The sequence below is a fragment of the Ambystoma mexicanum genome, chromosome 2q, assembly GCF_040938575.1.
Source record: "Ambystoma mexicanum isolate Mex_15411 chromosome 2q, UKY_AmexF1_1, whole genome shotgun sequence".
NCBI lineage: Eukaryota > Metazoa > Chordata > Amphibia > Caudata > Ambystomatidae > Ambystoma > Ambystoma mexicanum.
Genome location: NC_090924.1, coordinates 116,998,622 through 117,018,189, shown reverse-complemented (window position 1 = coordinate 117,018,189; position 19,568 = coordinate 116,998,622). Strand labels below are relative to the sequence as shown.

The following is a 19,568-nucleotide window of genomic DNA, read 5'->3' as shown; positions in this document are numbered from 1 at the left end:
GTGATGTGGGAATCGTGGATGCGGGCAGTGTTACACACTCTCCTTATTCAGGACCCAGAGGAGCTAAGGCTGCGAAATTTGGCGTGCAAATGCACGGGACCACTAGCAAGCAATGTCCCAACTCTCGGGTCTGCACTCAAGATGACGGCGGTGCTGGGGATTATTCCAAGGTAGAGCTTGACAGTTCCCTGGATGGCCCAGGAACTTCTGAAGGGCTTGTTCGGTGGGCAAGCAAGTAGTTCCCACTACTCCAAAGGGGCAAAGCACTTTGGCAGGCCTTCTTGATCGAAGAAGAAAGCAGGGGTCCGATGGGACAGCAGAGGCGAAAGCGTGTCTGGTTGTTTCACAAGTCTGTTTCTTCGTATGGGAGACTTGATTCGTTCTGTGGTTCGCTGAGAACACAGGTGATCGACCTGGAAATGCCGCAGAGCACCTTTTCTTTTCCAAGATTAGCTTTGCACCAAAATCGAGGACTTCCAATAGAAGATCTGCCCTCTTGCAGGCATCTCAGACGTGGACCAATCACGTCCCGCAGTGGTCTTAGTCATTCAGGCACTCCAAACACCAGTAGTGTGGATTGGGACTAGAGAGTCCAAGCCCTCTTCCTGGGCACACATATGTGACAGGCAGAAGCCTGCGAAAGAGATCGGTTTTCGTGGGAGGCTACATGCCCAAATGAGGAAAACCGGGATTACTCGACCTGGGTGAAGGCAAGGGACAAAATGTCCATGGGACAGAACAAGAGCCTTTGTGGCTCAGCCATTTTTGGAACTGGCCACAGTCTTGAGCCAAACACAGTTTAGCTCGGTAAAAAGAAGTAAAACATTATGAAAAGTAACTGCTGCCACCAGTCCGTCCGAGGCACACCTGTACAATCACCAAAAAATCCTTCCAGGGTGTCTAGTGCGATAAAACAAAAAGGGACCCCAGCGCATGGTAATGGAAGGTACATTGTGCACTGTAAAAAAGTTACCAAGAAATGGCAAAATAGTCAAAGACTAAGGGAAACATAGTTTCCAAGTATTGACAGTCTGAAGGATGTGTCAGTTTCCCCATAACAAGTAAGCAAAAGCCCAGTGGAGTTCAGCGGAAGGCTGGGTTCCACTGGAAAGATTCAGGTTAGGATAGCCTGTTTGGGGGTCCATAAATGGAGGGAAAATTCACATAAATCAAATCGTTCCCAACAATGCCCACTACACCTCATCACATTATCAAAGCACTGCCTACCTTACTCACCGAACATCAAGCATTTTTTATACTCAATGTCACGTTGCATTCCTGCACAGTGCTTCCAGATTCTAAACCAGGTAGCAGGACATGAAGTGGCGCATATCAACCTGAAATGGGGCGACTTGAGTTTTCTAAAAACTGCATTACTATTGTCAAGACTTCAAGATGCATACACAAAACAGCTGCTGTGTTAAAGTCACCTGCTCTTACTCATTTTACACCAAACTGTGGGCCTAGCGCACCCCTAGGATGTCCAGGGGGGCACAAGGCTCTTCAAAAAGGGAGTACAGTGACTGCTTTTAATATAAAATAGGCAGATACTCAATGGGGAATCAGCAACAATATTTCCACTCAAGGAGGGGCTTGGCATAAAGGAATACCACTGTTTTACACGTACATGCAGCTTGGTAATATTGAAGATGTGAATTACATTTCCAGTGGAGAACAAATGCTTTTACTATGCATCAAACATGCATAAAAATGGACTACACAGCTCGGAAAAAGTATCTTTTGCTAAAAATACAAAAAACAGAACACTGCCAAATAACCTCTTCTCTGGGAAGGTGCCTACTCTGGAGGTTCTAGAACCACATTTTTACCTCGCAGGACTTTCACAGAGGGGAAATATCGATTGCTGGACTGCCGAGGTGGGTGGGTCAAGACCAAGGTTGTCCAACATACGGCCCGCGGGCCACAATGTGGCCCTCCAAGCCATTTCATGTGGCCCGCGAGGCTGTACAGAAAACATTGAACGTATAAATAAATAAACCGGGCCCTGGCAGAGGATTGTTACTGCCTCTGGTGCCCCCTAAAATGGGGCACCAGAGGCAAAAACAGGCCACGGCCCGGTTCATTTATTTATTTGACCAATGTTTGTCGGGTCCATGGACTCGATTAATGTATTTATTTCTGCAATGATGGTCGAACCAACATTGCAGAAATAAATAAATCGGGTCCACGGACCCGGCAAACATTGAACAAATAAATAAATAAACCGGGCCGGGGCCTGACTGCCTCTGGCACTAGAGGCAGTTACAGGCCACAGTCCGGTGTCAGGGGTGCCGAGTACGTGGGTGCTCCGCCCCCATCGCATCCCCCCCAGGCCGGAGAGAAGAGACGCAGTATGGATGGCCCTTTATTCCATCCATACTGTGTCTCTCTATGGCGGCCCGGGTAAAAGCCGGGTAAAAAACGAGGTTTAAAAATTGAGGGACGGATGCAAAGCAAGATGCTCTTGTTTTGCATCTGTCCCTTAATTTCTAAAAATCGTTTTGGTTTGGGTATACTTCTACATCTGTGTGCACGGATGTAGACGTACACCCAACCCAAAACGATTTTTAGAAATGGAGGCACAGACTTGGAGGCACAGATGCAAAGCAAGTCTGTCCCTCAATTTCTAAAAATCGTTTTGGGTTGGGTGTATTTGTACGTGCGGTCATAAAACTGCTGGTGATGTCACTTCCTATATTTGGGCACCCCCCGGGAAATTCATAAGTCGGCTCTCCTGCCCAATTTATTTATTTGTTCAATGTTTGTAGGGTCCGTGGACACGATTAATTTCTTTATTTCTGCAATGTTGGGTCCGACCAATAAACCGGGCCGTGGCAGAGGACTTTTACTGCCTCAGGTGCCCCCTGGAATTGGATTATGTTTCTTTCATTACCACAGAAGTAATAAATGTGTATTACAGAGATAAGCTAGCATGTGTATTGGGCACACTGCACATGCTCAGGCAGCATCAATCATGCTTTGTAGAGGACAATGCTGGCCTAAATTGGGAACAGCCAGCATAGACATGTTGCTACAGAGGCATATTTTGGACACAGCCAGTATGCCAATGTGTTACATCAGTGACAGTGCTGTCTTACACTGTGGACACATTGATCATTAAAATGTGTTGTGTTCTACAATGTTCTTGTCTGCTGTTGGCAAAATGGAATGTACATGTTCCCCTTTAGAACGGATTGTAAACTTATGGCTTTTTCGTCACTTTCTGCTGTAAAATGCACAATTTCAGCCCCATATTTGGAAAAGAAATCTTGGGGAGGGGACCCCCCCCAAACCCTCCCTAGATCGTTACAGCCCCGCTGCTTCGCTATGCTCGGTCGCCCCCACTATTTCAGAGAAATATCAACACATACACACTGGAATAAATCACAAGAAACTAACCTTTGATCACTGCCCCCCGACACCAAAAGCTATCTTTGGGACTGCATGGCTATGCCTGTGACGCTATTGTGTCAAAGGTAACACACCATCGTTTTTGAATACTGCTTTGGGTGAGGGTGTTCACTTTTGGGTCGCCGGCCCACCGAGCACAAAAAGTTAATGCTTCGGCCCCACATTCAAAAAGGTTGGACAAGCCTGGTCTAGACTGATATGCCAATGGGCATTTCTCCTCTGTGAAAGGTACAGTGAGCTAAAACGAGTGGACACCAGGGGTGGAATGGGAGCCAAAAGAGGCCCTGGAAATAATGTTCCCATTGGGCCATATTCATATTACACATTTTCAGCAAGCCCTACCCTTTTACTATGGTAACATTTGGAAATACCACACAAAAGAGGCCCATGGTGCAGAGGCCTACCAGGAAATCGAGAGTTCCCTATAGGCCAGTCCACCATTGGTGGACACCTTCCCAGAGAACAGGTGATTTGGCCGCGTTTGTTCTTGATAGAAGGTCTCCCAGACCTCTTTGTGTATCGGTTTTACCAAGCTGTTTTGCAGCTATGTGTACGTTTGAGGTGGAGATGTTTGCATGTCCGTGCCAAAGGCCCAGACCATTAGTACTTCTTATGAGGATATAAGCATTGTTAGAGAAGCGGGTCACTCAGTAATCCTGTGCCTTAGTAGTCCAGGAGTCATTCAAGGTCTGCTGGAAACAAAGGTGCTTCAAAGCAAGCATTGAGAGGATAAGAATAGAATGCAAATGTGCATGAGGCCCTCCTGAGGGTGGGAGGCGCCACAGTTTCACATTAAAGGGGATGCTGTGTCCTGCTTTGTTGCCTTGCTTGACTGGGATGAATCCGTTCTCTATAAATATCAGTAGTGCCCAATGCACACTCCAATTGGGCCTCAAGTGGAAATGTTGACGTGTCAAGAAAGGCCTGTGCAAGAATTCCAAAGACCATTACCACTCTAATTGCAGTGGAGGAGCCATAAGCATTGATGGCCAGGTGTTTAGAAATGATAATCGGAGCGACAGAAATGGCTACATATATTAAGGATGTGTTGCTTTCAAGCAAAGATCAAGGACAAATTACAGGACAGCTTAGCAGCAAGTCTTCTAAAATAGATCTGCAATTCTGAAAACTATTCACAAAACGTGCTCCTTTCATTTGATTTTGAAAACGTGCAGATAACGATTTTCATTGATTTACCAGAGGGTGACTGCACTCACCTTTGTCTTCACAGGGCTGGTCTCCACTCATTGTGCCCACCCTCGGAGCAGGCGCTCCTTCTTCCAAGGACAAGCTGAAGGGCAGTACTGGGAAAACTGCTGCTGCGCTCAAGATCTACAATCAAAAGAAAAAGCATCATGAGAACGCTTAGGGTCATGCCTGGTACATTGTGAATGATGCCCATGGCAGAAATGGAAAGCAGCAGCTTTGCCAAACAGGAAATATTAGCTGCTTAAGGTTTCGGATGGATGATTCATGTTATATTCAGGCAAGGAATCCAGAACAAGACTGCGCGGGCAAAAAATGTCTAGCCGGAGCGCCATTCAGAGAAGACCTGAGGCCCAAACCTGGATAGCACAAACTCAATAAAACAGGCCAAAGCTCTCTATATATAGACTATTCTGACAGAGGAAATGAGCACCATGGTCCAGGGTGCATTGCATGCTCAGAAGGAATGCACCTTTGAATTACCATCACAGACAGGTTTGATAAATCAGTGGTTATTCTTATGTTAACAAAATGCACTTTGTTTCTATGCAAAGCAGCCAGCATCCTATGTTCAGGGCACACGCATTATGTCCCGCCCACACCAGCACTGGTTCCCTTTACTGGATCTTACTATGGCACAGCATCTGTCACTTGCATGGCATTTTGGCTCGTTAAGTCCTGCAAGAAAAAAGCAGCCGCCCCCCCCCCCTTTCAATTTTGGGCCATTGCGGAAGAGACCTGTTCACAATGCACATAATAAAATGCACCTCAACAAGCGATCTGTCCCTAAAACTCTGCGTTTTTTTGGAGTAGTGTGAACTTAACTCACTTCTAAGTACTTCAATGTTTGTAATAGAGTCACAACAATATATTCTTAATTTTTTTTTCGATTTATAAAGCGTACAAAGCAGCCCTTAGGCATCGCATCGCTGTTACAAGGAGGCTTACTTAGTTGCAACGGAATGATAAATAGAATGTCAAAGGTTTGTGGGGTTACAGGAGAATCTGGTACAGAACAAGTACATAAGTTACTAGGTTAAAAAAGGAGAGACAGAGTAGGTGGTTCGAGGGGTTACAGGTGAACCAGCTACATCCAGTACAATATCGCACACTCGGGTAACTGGAGGTATAAGGCTAGGAGCGGGTGTGCGGGTTAGATGAACAGCCTTGTTTTGAGGGCTTTTGGAAAGGCAGTATATATTACATTTGTCACTCCTGCTCCTGATATTGGCCATTGAGGTCGTCAGCTAGAATTGGGTTATTGTTGCACTGGCTCGTTTCCATAACACTTGATTTGACAGGCAGATACTTGGTCTCAGCAGCCAAGCAGTTCACCAGAGATTCTAGTATAGCAGATTGACAGCAGCAGGACCAATGTCAATTTCCTCCCATGTTGCAGCTAATCACCGAAGTAGCTTAGCCGATCCAGACTACTGCTTCTCATGCAAAAGAGTGAAACTCTTTGATATGCCTGGTTATGTTATATTATTCAGTCTTGCAATGAAAACTGCTGTGCTCACAGGTTCTTGTAGCTTCATGATCTGCAAGAGGTGGGGAAGGGGACTAATGTTGAAGAATAGCGAGCAGGGCAATTTTGCTTTGTGGCAATGATCTGTGCAAATCTGAAAAGTAAGGGCTTTCTGAGGTGTGTAAATTGTAAATATTTTCCGAGTTGTCTGTACCAGTAGTTAATGCATGGTCCAGGTCACTAAAGTAAATGGTTTGTGTGGTCGCCTGTGGTGTTGGTCAGAGTAGTACTTAAGGAGCGTGGTAGGTCAGAAGGAGGAGACAGTCCGGTTGTGTCATTCTTACAGATATTTATTGGAAATATAAGAAACAAAGGCCTTACTGTCACTATTCTGTGAGTTTCCCCTGCCTAACGAAACTAACCAGGGTGCTCATTGCCAGTAGTGAATTCTAAAGCAAAAGATTTGTCCTCCGTCCAAAGCTACTACACTGCTCCTACAAATGAGACAAAACTAAAGTCCAGGAGAATGACTCCCTTCTCCTGGAATGGCTTCCCCAGCCTTAATATACAATTCTTAGATAGTTTTTGGCTATCTGCTTTAATAGCTCATTCAGTTCCTTAAGGGGGCTTTTCCAACTCCCTGGTTCCCCTTTTCCTTGACTTTATAAAGTCCTCCTTCTTTGGTGTTCCTGGCCTTTTTGTTTCTCTTCTTGTGCTTTTCTAAAGTGTCTCTGAAAGTCTCTCTTATCACCGGGGAAATATAAACAAGTCTTTATTTTCTTCCAGCACTGTGCCTTCCAATGGTTCTTTAACTCCTCATAAGGGCGAGTAAGATATCCTGTGTCAGAATTCTCCTTTTCTGGTTCTCTAGTTCCCTCACTGGGGCAAGTACGATGGACCCAATAGTTATTCTCTTGGCTAATTCATGTATTACTGAGATAAATAGGATGAGTTTGGTAATGATTCTCGTTCTCTTGGTTATTTCTGGTATTGCCGGGACAAGAATGATGTGGCCAGTAATTCTTCTTGATCTCTAGGTCTCTTATATTAATGAGATGAAGAAGATGATGATGATTCCAGTAAGGCGTATCGCTTGCTTTGTTAATTTTGGTATTACTCAGACGAGTAGGATGAGTCCAATAATGATTCTCACTCTCGGTTCCCTCACTTATCACTGGGATAAGTAGGACGAGTGCCGTGACGATTGTGCCAATAATATTCTGTGCTTGACTTTCGTACATCAAGGCACTGTAATTCTGGTACTCATACTGGTGTTCCCTCCCGGGTCTCCCAGCTTCTATTCCACAGGTTGGCATCACTGGGCCTGCTTGCAGGATAGGGATTTCTCTCAGCTCAGTCAGGACGGCTTCTGCCTTCACTACGTCTCTCTGCTTCTCATGGTCAGCTCTGGCCACCGTTGCAGCGGGCTCGTGTAGTTGCTCGACTGCACAGTCGAGCTCTCTTGAGTCACGACACCACTCACTACTGGCTTTCTCTTTTGGGGTTTCCTTTCCCTTCTCTCCTCTGCCTTCAGCTCTCCTGGCGCTTCTCTCGCAAGCCAGCTGGTTGCTTCCTCACCACAGATCCCAGTTTTGATCAGCTTCCACGACAGCAAAGCGCCATAATGATATGTCTAACCAGGACTCCCCTTTTTTTTTTAGAATATTTTGGGGGGTGTGGGGGTCGGGATCAGGTAGATTTGCCAGTTGAATTTTAAGAAGGGAGTGCTTCAGCCCTTTTAAGTATATGATACAAATGGTCCATAGTGCCATGGATGGGTTGAATAATTCTGCTAACTTGGGGAAAACAGTTCAAGGGTTTTTACTGTTGATTTATCCGACTGCAGGGTGATCAGATTAAGGTAGGTCCCCAACTCGGCTCATAACTCGCCGTGGACTCCCTCCACCCTATCCCAGGGTTCTCCCATTCCCCAATGGTTTATAGCAACCACTGATCAATAACCCCCAGTGTCCAAGCTATCCTACTCTATTGGCGAAAGGCCTAAAGGCTGCAGGCTCATCTACCATTTTCCCTCTGGGACTTTTTATTTCTAAGGATTCCCTAATTTCCTGGTGCCCAACAATGTGATCAATTATGTTCACGAGGGCTCTTGTCCACTCATGGCTCTCTCACTCTTTCTCTCGCTCCTGTCCCTGCTTTTATGCATCTCCCATGTTTTCCTGCTATCTCCTCCTTTGGTCGGTCGCTTTCTCCCCCTCGGTCTCTTTCCTCCCCTGCCCCTCAGTCTCCATCTTTACACTCCCCATTGGCGAGTGGGGGGGATAGCTCTGGGGCAACGCATTTGTCTTGGAAGCAAGACAACGCAGTGCAACACAGGTTTGAATCCCGATTCCGCACGCATAAACCAATCTCTGGTATTAAGCGCATTATAAAAGAACAATTATTATATTATAATTAGCCTACTACTCTCTTTCTCAGTCACTCAGGTCTTCTCGTACCCCTCTCTCTAAACTCCCCCTCTTCCTACTTGGCTCGCCTTTATCCAATTTCTTCCTCTAGACCCATCTCCTCTCCATTTCACTTATACGTCTTCTCTCCCTTCCTCTCTCTTTCCCCCCCTTTCTCTTTACCAATATCATCCTTCACCATCTACTCTTGCTTTCCTCTCTTCCACACCCTCATTCTACAACCATTCACTCAGTCATACATTCTCACAACCACAGTTAGTGGCCTGGGCAGGTTGGCGTTCAACGGGAGCCTCACTTTCCCTCTAATTTGGGATGCTTCAGTTTACTAAGCTGGAAGGTGGTGTGACTGGGCGATTCTTGGTCAGCATTTTTATCCGTCTGCTTATTTTGTTTGGTTGTCATTGTGCTGGATTTTGGATCTTGTGGTGCTGAAAATGGAAAAAGAACACTCTGGCAGAAAAGGGTCTAGTATGTATTGTGTGATTGACAGTGGTACTAACAGAAGTAAACAAGGCACACTCAGGGTATGACAATACCAGGCATCTAACAGGCTTACATTCGTTTTCAGAACAGGGTTGCAATCCACCAAGATCCAATCAAAGCATCATCATCATCATCTACACTGATGTGCCACCAGTCTACCAAACAGCAAGACACCCCTAACCCAACATGCAACCTAATTACCGCAGATGGCACACTGGGGCAATCCCGCATTTAACTAACATTCAGTCTTCTCTTTTCTCCCATCTCCCTTGGTGCTTGTCCTCTGTGCATACTAATGTATGAATTATTCGCAATGTGGCAAATACGCATGATCATGTATAACATTCAATACTACTGTAACACTAATGGATTCATGTACAGTATTACTATGATGTTCCTCGTGTACACATGTTCAATACAGCACACATGACGCACCATACTTATGGTATCTGCAACACTTTCTTTGGGATTCTTCGGGTGCAATAACAATGTATTTCTATGTGGTAATTTTGCATGAATATGCTCATAGCCTAGAAAAAGACCCAGGAGGGTCGAAACACACGTTGGATAGTTCTGCTATTAAACCCACCCCATGAACAAACTTCACGACTATCTTGAAAATTCTTGTGAACTGATGCAAGTGTCACAACCTATTACCACTGACCCAGCGCCTATGTGAACAGGGTTCGAACAAGTTCCTGTTACACTCAGGGAAGTCATGGACTACCACGCCCACCTGACCCCCCCCCCCCCCACCCCCAAACTACCTACCGCGCCCCTGGGACAATATCATCCATGGTAGGCCACCTACACCAGACCGGGAGGGATCTCTGTTCCCCCTGACAGGATCAAGCCTGTGACCCCGTCGCAAAAAGTCCATTGAAATTTACCACCAACTTAGTGATTTGATTGTCCATAAACAAATTGAACTATCATGTTCACAAGAGAAGGAAGAAGGAATTCGGGTGGGGTTTTCTGGTTGGCTCCCTTCCTCTATTGTCGACAGTTGATCTATGCAAGAATGGCTGAATGAGTCTTGTAGCTTTTTAAGTGCACATTTTTAATCAGTAAAACAAGAGTACATTTCAACAGCTTTCACTTAGTTGAGAAATTATCCAGCAAAATGTATTGTACTGCATACATATGCAAGGTAGCCAATAAGTCTGTTTCTGCACTCACAAAATAAATATATAAAACATTGCAATTCTTTGAGCAAACCAAATTATCCACAATGTATTACGTTCTAAAAAGTAGGAAATTGAATTTACACATGGAAAGGGTGCTTAGAAAATAAGCATTTTACACATTTACATTTGTCAACAAATGGCCACATTTTCCCCCAAAAAATAGAAACTAACCCTTTCGCGACTTAAAATTTCAGTAAGTTTCACAGCACTACACACTTTGCTGAATACACCATATTACACCTATTTGCAATCTCCTTAAGTTCCTTGCTGACCTTTATCTACTGTCCCATCACCCATCTCCCTACCTAGGGAAGATCTTTGAGGAAGCAGTAACTACGCAACTTCTCCAACACAGCGACGTCAACAACCTCCTTCAGTCCTACCAGTATGGCTTCAGACGCAGCACAGAAACAACGACCATCAAGGTGATCAACTATGTCCTTAACATCCTTGATGGCCATCCTTGCCTCCCATTTCTCCTTGACCTCTAAGTGGCATTCGACATCAGACACTCACTCAAACATTCTACATCACCGTATGGGGATCAGCGAGACCATACTCCGCTGGTTCAAATCCTAGTTTGCTGACCATCATTTCGTTCAAATGGATTGTTCTAGATCACCATCTCTGCCCATCACCTGTAGAGCCACGCATACTTGATTATCAACCTTTACACAGAACCCCTCTGAACCCTTTACGCTCCACACAGTATTCACATCCACCAATCCAAAGATGAGACACAGGCCGATCTCAGGATATCCTCCATCAAAGACATTCACAGGTTCAAAGCCTGCCTCACATTCATCCATTCCTGGCTGTCAAGTGCTTACCTGAAGCTTAACCCTTACAAGACAAAATTCCTACGGTTGACCAACAACACAGAAAATCGTGACATCCAGACCTAGCTATCCGCTAAGAACTTCGAGGACTTCACGCTCCAGCTGACCGCCTGCACCGAGCCCCTTGGGTTCTACAGACACCTCTTTGCCAAGGACAACATAGCAAGGAAGTCACCGATGGCAGGGTACCAACTTACCCTCTTGCAGAAAATGAAGCCTTTCATCCCAGCAAACCACTTTGGATCTGCTGTTCAAGCCTTGGAACTCTCCCACATGGATGGTGCAATACCCTTCTGCAAGGGCTTGCAGTGACTACCCTATTAGCCCAGAGATGTGTCTGACATGCTACAGCACTACTCAAAGGACTCTGGAGATTTGACCACATCGCCCGACCCTCAATGCGCTGGCCACTGCTGCAATCATGTGTCATCTTCAATTCTGCTGCATCATCTACAATGCTGTCGCCCTCTAGTCCCCAAGCTACATCACTGACGAGCTCTACATCTCTGGAAACCTATGATCCACCAGAAATAAGGCTATTTGTAGAGTTTATCTCTGCAGATGCAGGAGGGATAGAACGAGAAGATAGGCCTTCTGCATCTATGCCCACAGACTCTAGAATCTCCTCCCAGTCAACACAAGACTCACCCCTTCACTTCTAAATTTCAGGAAGGAGATCAAGACCCTTTAAGGAATGGCTCCTCCCTAACAACTAGGTCCACACATACTCCCCAACTACCTCAAATGTTAAACTGGGCGATCTGCTCCCTCCCATGACTGCTGATAAATCCCTTGCTTCGAAATTGCGCATCCACCCTCTCCCCCGGTTTTAGCTCCCCGCTCCCTCCTATCTCTGCTTCCTTCACTGTGTACTCCCACCTTGCCCCCCATGACTTGCAAGGAACAAGTTACTTACCCGTTACTGTTCTCCAGCATGGGTCTGGCATGGATTCACATGAGCATGAATATTCCTCGTCGTCAGGCTGGGAATCCTTGGTAAAGAAAACATCAGTTTCAGTTTCATTTCTGAACTGTCTTTCTGCTAATAACCAATCACTGGTCTCTGGGTCATACTGCCCTCAACCAATGACTGCCCTCTACCTAAGCCCCTCCTCTGGCAGCCATCTTCAGATTTGGTGGCACGTAAAGTGGCAGTAGGACCAAGAGAAGAGCCGCAGAGGGGTTGGAGGGAGGGTTCGCATGTGAATTCATGCCAGACCCATGCTGGAGAACAACAGTTACAGGTAAGTAACTTGTTCCTTCTCCAGCATCTGGCATGGATTCACATGCTCATGAATACAAGAATACATAGCAGTACACATGCACAACCACAGGAGGTGGCAAGGCTCAACATTAAGCATTTCAACAACTCAACATTAAGCATCTTTTACCTCCTCAACAGGCTCATCTTCAAGCGAACAGGTTGCGCAGCACTGCCTGACCCACTCTGGACTCCTCCCTGGAATCCCGGTCGACACAGTAGAATCTCGTGAAGGTGTGTCGACCTCCACGTAGCAGCCCTGCAGATGTCCAGCAGAGGCACACCAGACAGGAACGCCGTAGTAGCACCGTTCGCTCTGGTTGAATGGGCTCTCAGACGGCCGGGCAACGGTCAGTTTGCCAACCGGCCACAGTGCATGATGCAGCCGGAGAGCCATCTGGAAATGGAAGCCTTCGAGAGGGCCTTCCCTTGGTTCACAGGGCCAAAGTTTACAAACAGCTGCGATGTCTTCCGCAAACTCTTTGTGCGGTCCATGTAGAACATCAGCGCTCTAGCCACATCCAGCGAGTGCAAAGTCCTCTCAGCCGGCGACGGGAAGAAAACAGGTAACACCAAGGGCTCGTTGAGATGGAAGTCGGACGGCACCTTGGGCATGAAGGAGGGGTGCATCCTCAGCACTACCCTCGTCTCATGGAATGTCAGATAGGGAGGTTTACAGGAGAGGGCCTGGATCTATCCCACTCGTAGTGCAGAGGCGATGGCCACCAGAAACGCTGTCTTCCACGATAAGAACTTCAACGGCGCTGAATGCAGCGGCTCGAATGGCAGACCCATGAACCTGGTCAGCACCATGTTGAGCTCGGACGCCGGAGCCTTCACCGGCAGGAACGAGCGGAACAGTCCTTTCATGAACTCCTTCACCAGGCGATGAGACCACAGCGATGACCGCCCTGGAGTTCTGGTGTAGCGGGAGATCGCCGCCAGATGGATTTTGATGGAGGCATGAGCCAGCCCCGCCTTGGCCAGCGACAACAAGTATGGCAGCACTTGAGGGGCCGTGATCCGCAGAGGGTTGATGTGTGCACGGCACCAGACAGATAACCTCTTCCATTTATGTCCATAGCACTTGAGTCTAGGACGCCCTGGCCTTTGCAAGCACCTCGTTGCAGTCCGCCGGGATATCGTACCCTCCGAACTCTAGGCCTGCAGGTTCAGCGATCCCGAGTCGTGATGTAGGATGGCACCTCTTTCCCTGGCAAGAAGAAGATCAAGATCTGCATCCGTCTGCAGTTTGACTAGGAAGGCATTTGGTGTTCGTCGCAAATAGGTCGATCTGGGGATTGCCCCCATTGTTTGAATAGGAGATCCACCTGATCCTGCCGCAGCTCCCTACTGAATGAGTCGGTGATGGTGTTCTTTATTCCAGCCAGATGGAAGGGTACCAGGAACATCCTTTGGGCAAAGGCCCAGTGCCACAGATTCTGCGCTTGCTTGGATAGGGCTGGGGATCTGGTGCCCCCCTGCTTCCATATGTAGAACACCGTGGTGGTGTGGTCGCTGAAGACCCTTAACACTTTGCCCTTGAGGGACGGAAGGAAAGACCTGAGGGCCCAGAGCTCCAGGACGATGTGCAGGGACCTCTCCCCCGGGAGCCAAAGGGCCCTTGCATGGAGATCTCCGGTGTGCGCTCCCCATCTCTCCAGGGAGGCGTCCGTCGTCAAGTTTCCTGATGCTCTGGGGTCTGGAAGGCCATGCCCTCTGCGGGGTGCACGCAGGTGCCCCACCACCGGATTGCTTGATGGAAAGTCTTGTCGAGGGAGATCTCGTCTTCGAAGTTGCCAGCAGCTTGCCTCCAACGGGCGTCGAGGAACTCCTGCAGTGGACGCATCCGCAACCTGCAAAGACGCACAAGGTAGATGCACGACGACATCATGCCGAGCAGGGACTTGATGGACCTCACCCTGGCCACTTCCATGGTCAACAGCCGTTGCACCTTGCCCAGGATGGGCTTCGTCCTCTCCTCCGACGGTGAAGCCAACTGTGCCACTGTGTCGCGTCTGGCTCCCAGAAACAGGGCGTCCTGCGACGGTACCAAGTGGGACTTCGCGAAGTTGATCGAGCATCCCAGACCTGTGATCAACAGCGAGTTCTCTTGACTTTGCTTGGCTGAGCCAATCATCCGGGTAGGGGTATACGTTGATCCCCTGCAGGCGCACCGCCATCGGTGCCAGGCACTTGGTGAATACCATTGGCGCTGACTTCAACCCGAAGGGCAGGGCCTTGAACTGGTAGTGCCACCCTTGGACCACGAATCGTAGGACCTTTCAATGCCCTTTGTGTATGGGGATGTGGAAGTAGGCATCATCCAAGCCCAGCGACGGCAAGAAGTCGCCCTCCTCCAGTTGCCCCAGCACGTGCTGAAGAGTGACCATCCGGAACTTCTGGGACTTGATGGATTTGTTGGGCGGCTAAGGTCTAGGATTGGCCGCTAGCCGCCGGTCTCCTTTCGAACAAGGAAGTACAGCGAGTATACTCGTACCTCTACAAGCAGCTGTGGCATGTGGTTTTCCCTCCTGGCCACAGGTGGTAAACGGGGACACTTTATTGTGCCCTTGGGCCAGGTCATCTAGCACCCAACAGTCAGTGGAGATGGACTCAACACGCTGACGAAATTCGGCAGCCGGCCTCCCACCAGGGTGTTCGGGTGGGGGCCCGACATCACGGCCGGTTCAATCTTGTTCGCTGAGGGCTTGCCAACTTGGCGACGACGATGTCCTCTGGTCTTGTTGCGGCCTCTGTTGGCTTCCTGCGATGAGGAGCGGGCCGCCTGGCGGTACGACAAGGAAGTGCCGCTGAATCCTTTGGAGGCACCTTGAGACTTGCCTCCGGAGGTCCGAAAGGACGGCCGTTGATGGAGAGAACCCAAGGCCCGGGCAGTCTCGGTGTCCGCCTTGCTGGCCTGCAGTGACGCATCCACTGCCTTGCTGAACAGGTTGTTTCCGTCGAAGGGCATGTCCAGTACCCTGGTCTGCACGTCCTGACGGAAATCGGTGGCCCTGTGCCAACCGCGCCGGCGAAGGCAAATGCCGTCAGCGATGTCCGTGGGCACAGTGTTGGCGTGGTCCAAAGCCACCTCACCTTCATGGCGTCCGCCCTCTTGTCTGGGAGGAAGTCCAGGAGGGGAGCGATCTTGAACCACAGCTCCCTGTTGTAGTGCGCCACGATCACGAGGGCATTGGCCGCCTTGATAGTCGCTGCTGCCGACTAGATGACCAGTCGTCCCATGGCATCCAGCTTCTTCCCCTCGCCGTCAGGTGGGGGGAAGTGGAAGTTGATGCCGTCAACCCTGCCGATTTATTCTTGGCCGCCGTGGAGACCACCAAATCCGGGGACGGCTGTGCCCTGAGGCAAATAGGAGTCGAGTCTGGGACCCGGTACTTCTTCTCATACCGGTCCCTCTTCGCAGGGGTCGTGGACGGGTTCTTCAGCAGGGACAGTCCTTCATCGCAGAGAGGACGGTCTTCCTCTTGGCCTCCTGTCGTTGGTAGAGGAAAAATTCCTTCTGCTCTTCGGGGCATAGCTGGAAAAGCTCAGATGCCCTGGCGATCATGGTGTGAAACCCGGGCAGGGGGTGATGCCCGTCACCACTGTCATTGTCCGTCCCCGTCTCCGTTCTCCGTCTCATCCCTCAGTGGAGGGGATGGAGGTGAAGGATGGAAGGGAGGGAGAGAGGGGGTGGGGAGGGGAGGGGAGGATGGATTTGCCTCCGCTTGTTCAGTGGGCTCCCCGACGGTCCAGGCGCCGCTGGACCGTCCGCTGGCGGTAAGGGCAACCTTGGCGGTAAGGGCAACCTGGTCCTTCTCACCGTACACAGGGTCTGGAAAGCCATCAGGATTGCTCCCGAATTGTCCTGTGGCATCGGCATAGGTTGTGACGGGAGCGACAGCTGGGGCGCGGGGTCCTCCATTTCTTCCAGGGCCCGCGGCTCCTCGTCAGCTCCACCGTCGCTCTCTACATCCGACTCCTCGGGATCCCTCCCGTAGGCCTCAAACTTCTTGTCCAGGATAGCTTTGACACCAGCTCATTCTCAGAGGTGGTATCTGTGTCCGTTAGGGCTACCATGACCCCCCCCCCTCTTTCTATTCCCGGGGTTTCATAATGGGGTCTTCTCGATAGGCTGGAAAGATGGGTGGCAGGGAAACTCTAGGCCTGAAGTAGTCTCCACTGGGGTAGCCTCCACAGGTTTCGCCAATCGAGGCCTTCGCTGGGTGAATCGGGGCCTTCATGACCTTGGGCGCGTCTGAGGCCTTTACCTTAAGAGGAAGGTCAGCGCCTCTCCCCCCACTTGGCTTTCTCCGTCGGGATCGACCGGGGCTTCTCCCGAAGCTTACCCGGGTTCTCAGACTTCCTTTTCCTCCCGAGCCAGAGCGTTGGCTCGTGGATGATGGCATCGGTGACATCGCGCCCTGCCTGGCAGCCGAGGAGCCTGAACCACCGGCGCACCCGGTGCCCGCAGACTCGCAGTGCTTTGCCTTTTGTTGGGCCCCCGTCGCCAGAGCGCCCTCAAAGGTCTTAGAAGACCGCTCAGACTTCTTCTCACCTGTTGCTGGGCTCTTCGCCTCCAGCCAGTCAGCGAGTCGTTCACGACGGTCCTTCATGGTCCGGACGGACATGTTCTTGCAGAACGCACAGTCCTCCTCCACGTAGAACACAGATACTATGACACCATTCGGTATATCTGTTCTCATATCAACATCCGCCGCTCACTCCCCATCACTCTAAGTAAACATTGCTGGTTTCTCACCCCCAGCTAAGCGTTCTCGTCAGGCCTAACGCTGCCTCACTCGGACTGGATAATCTCCTGCCAGACCGAACACATACTCCTGATTCCTCAACCACCACACCTATCGCTAGGAAGCAGCTACCACAGAAATTCCGCACCAGCTGCACACATACCTGGTGCGCACACGCACCTTTGACCCTCTCCAACCTCTCCACTGACCCGAATCTCGGTTCCCAAGGGCGTTCAACCTACCAGCGCCTTCAGACCATACCAATGGTATATAAGGCGCTATATAAATGCAAAATAACAACAATAACGTGAGACTTGTCGGCGTGTAGGCAGAGGCACCGAGAGTGCTCGTCCTCTTTAAAGACGTTCTGCAGTCCACATCCTGGGCAGTTCCTGAACAGTTTGGATCCAGTAGGCGTTGAATCTCCTATGTCCTAGGCCATGTCCGACAGAGTAGGCCTCAAAGGTCTTCCGGAATCCTCCAAGAAGTGTAATTCAACGAAAATCCACCCTTTAGGGGCGTAGAAAATTCCGAAAACGGGTCCATGTTGATCAGAAGAAGAATCGGTGGAGCTTGAGGCTCAAATTGACCATAAAATAAGAGTAAATTCTCGAGAAAAAAAAACAATACGCAGTAAAAGCTCGAGAGCTACACCACAAGGACTCCCAACACTTGAACGTGCAGTAAAAATCTGAAGATGGCTGCAGGAGGAGGGGCTAAGGTAGAGGGCAGTCATTGGCTAGGGCAGTATAACCCAGAGACCAGTGACTAGTAATTTGTAGAAAGACAGTCCAGAAACAAAACAAACTGATTTTTCCTTTACCGAGGATTCCCAGCCTGACGGGGAATATTCATGAGTATGTGAATCCATGCCAGACCCCATGCTGGAGAAATAGCTCTGTTACTTCCCAAAGCTAGGTCTGCACTCAAATACCCCAATCATAATAACTTCAATATCCTTTTGCACACATGCCATTAAACCTTAGTGCATCAATATACTAGATTATCAGCTCAACTGGTAATGAGGAATATAAATTCACATTGGATTTGCCACCCCAAAACAACCTGGATCCTCATTTGGTGAGACCAAATCAATATCGGAATAATACATTACATGTAAATCGGTTAGGGCATCACATGCAACAACCTTATATATCCTGGAATGATTAATGGGATCTTTGAAAATATCTGAGAAGTTAAGAATTGTACCCGAAGCTTCAGATCTATACGGATAGGGACGAAGACGACATCATGCAAACTTTAATTGCGTTCAATTTGAAGAGCAAACGTAAGAGCAAGCCATCATAAATTAACAAAGCCCCATGAAATATCCAATGGTGTATCCTCCAATTTCTAGAACAACCTTTTAAAACTCCATCCACTGTTGGACCTTTTTCAGAATCATTACTTTTTAAGGGGGGCATAGAAAGGGGTATCAGTCATCCTTAAATTTTGGGGAGCTCATCTAACGTTAATAGAGGTTTTGTTACTCCCAAGCATTCCCTCCCAAATTCTTTTAAATTCCCATTTCCCCAAAAATATCAAGGGCCTATGTATCACAATTTTACCCTCCTCCCCACCCCCCAGCACAAGAGTCGCGCTCCTGCCATATGCTCGCTTCGGGTCACGGGTGTAAAGACTGGAGGGGGGGGGGCGTAATCGGTACTCCTGCTCTCTATAATGGCAGAGCAAAAGCACCCCAGCCAAGATTCTCCATTTGGTAAACTTGGACGAGCAATCAAGGCTTAAGCTATCGGGTGGTGATGCAGGCTGGTTCTTAAGTACAGTGTAGTCCCCAAGCACCCACAAAGGAATGTCCACACACTATGTTAGTGAAAACACAGTTCTTTATATAAATAGGCTCATGTTATGTACACAATAACACACTTTGTGCTCAAGTTAATCTAAAATGGTAAATGTATACAGTTCCTATGTAGTACAACCATTACTCTTTGATTCCATTACAATGCATCAACTGTACCCAGTTCAAATGTGATACAAATCAGTTAATAAAGTGAACCAACAATAGACACAGGGGGAATGCAGTTTGGTTACACAATAGGCAGAATACTGGCACCTACCACTAGACAGCTCTGTGTGAGGATTCCCCCAACCCCCCACATGGGCAACCTGTAAATAAAGATATAGTACAAGCCCAGTCCATATATTGTTCAATAGGAGTCTTATTTCCTTCTAAATAGTTCTACACCCCACCCCATCCCCCCAATGTACCTGGAAAAGAAGAGTTCGACGTCTGGTCCTAGACGGATCCTTCTTGAGCAGCTACCTTTAGCCATGGATCGTTGAGATCCCGCGAAGAAATAGTGAACAAAAGCATTGATTTATACAACAATAGGGGTGCCCCTTTGTGCAAGCGTGAGAGAGGGCAAGGTATACTTTAGACAAAAACAAAGTACCCACGCTAAAAGGACAGTCCTTATTTCTGTCAATTATTTTTGATTATCTCCAAAGAATAAAAGGAGGAGTGTGCTTTGAAAAAAAGTCACATAAAAGAAACCAAAGAGAAGTC

General features: G+C 48.5%; 1 protein-coding gene across 1 annotated transcript in view; it reads right to left on the bottom strand.

The window, feature by feature from the left end:
• The window catches only part of NUBP2 (NUBP iron-sulfur cluster assembly factor 2, cytosolic), a 221,053-nt gene that overhangs the window by 125,469 nt on the left and 76,016 nt on the right, over nucleotides 1–19,568 (bottom strand). Inside the window, exon 2 of the mRNA XM_069647000.1 lies at nucleotides 4,629–4,743. Coding sequence (XP_069503101.1) covers nucleotides 4,629–4,743 — 115 coding nt within the window. The remainder of the gene's footprint in view (nucleotides 1–4,628; nucleotides 4,744–19,568) is intronic.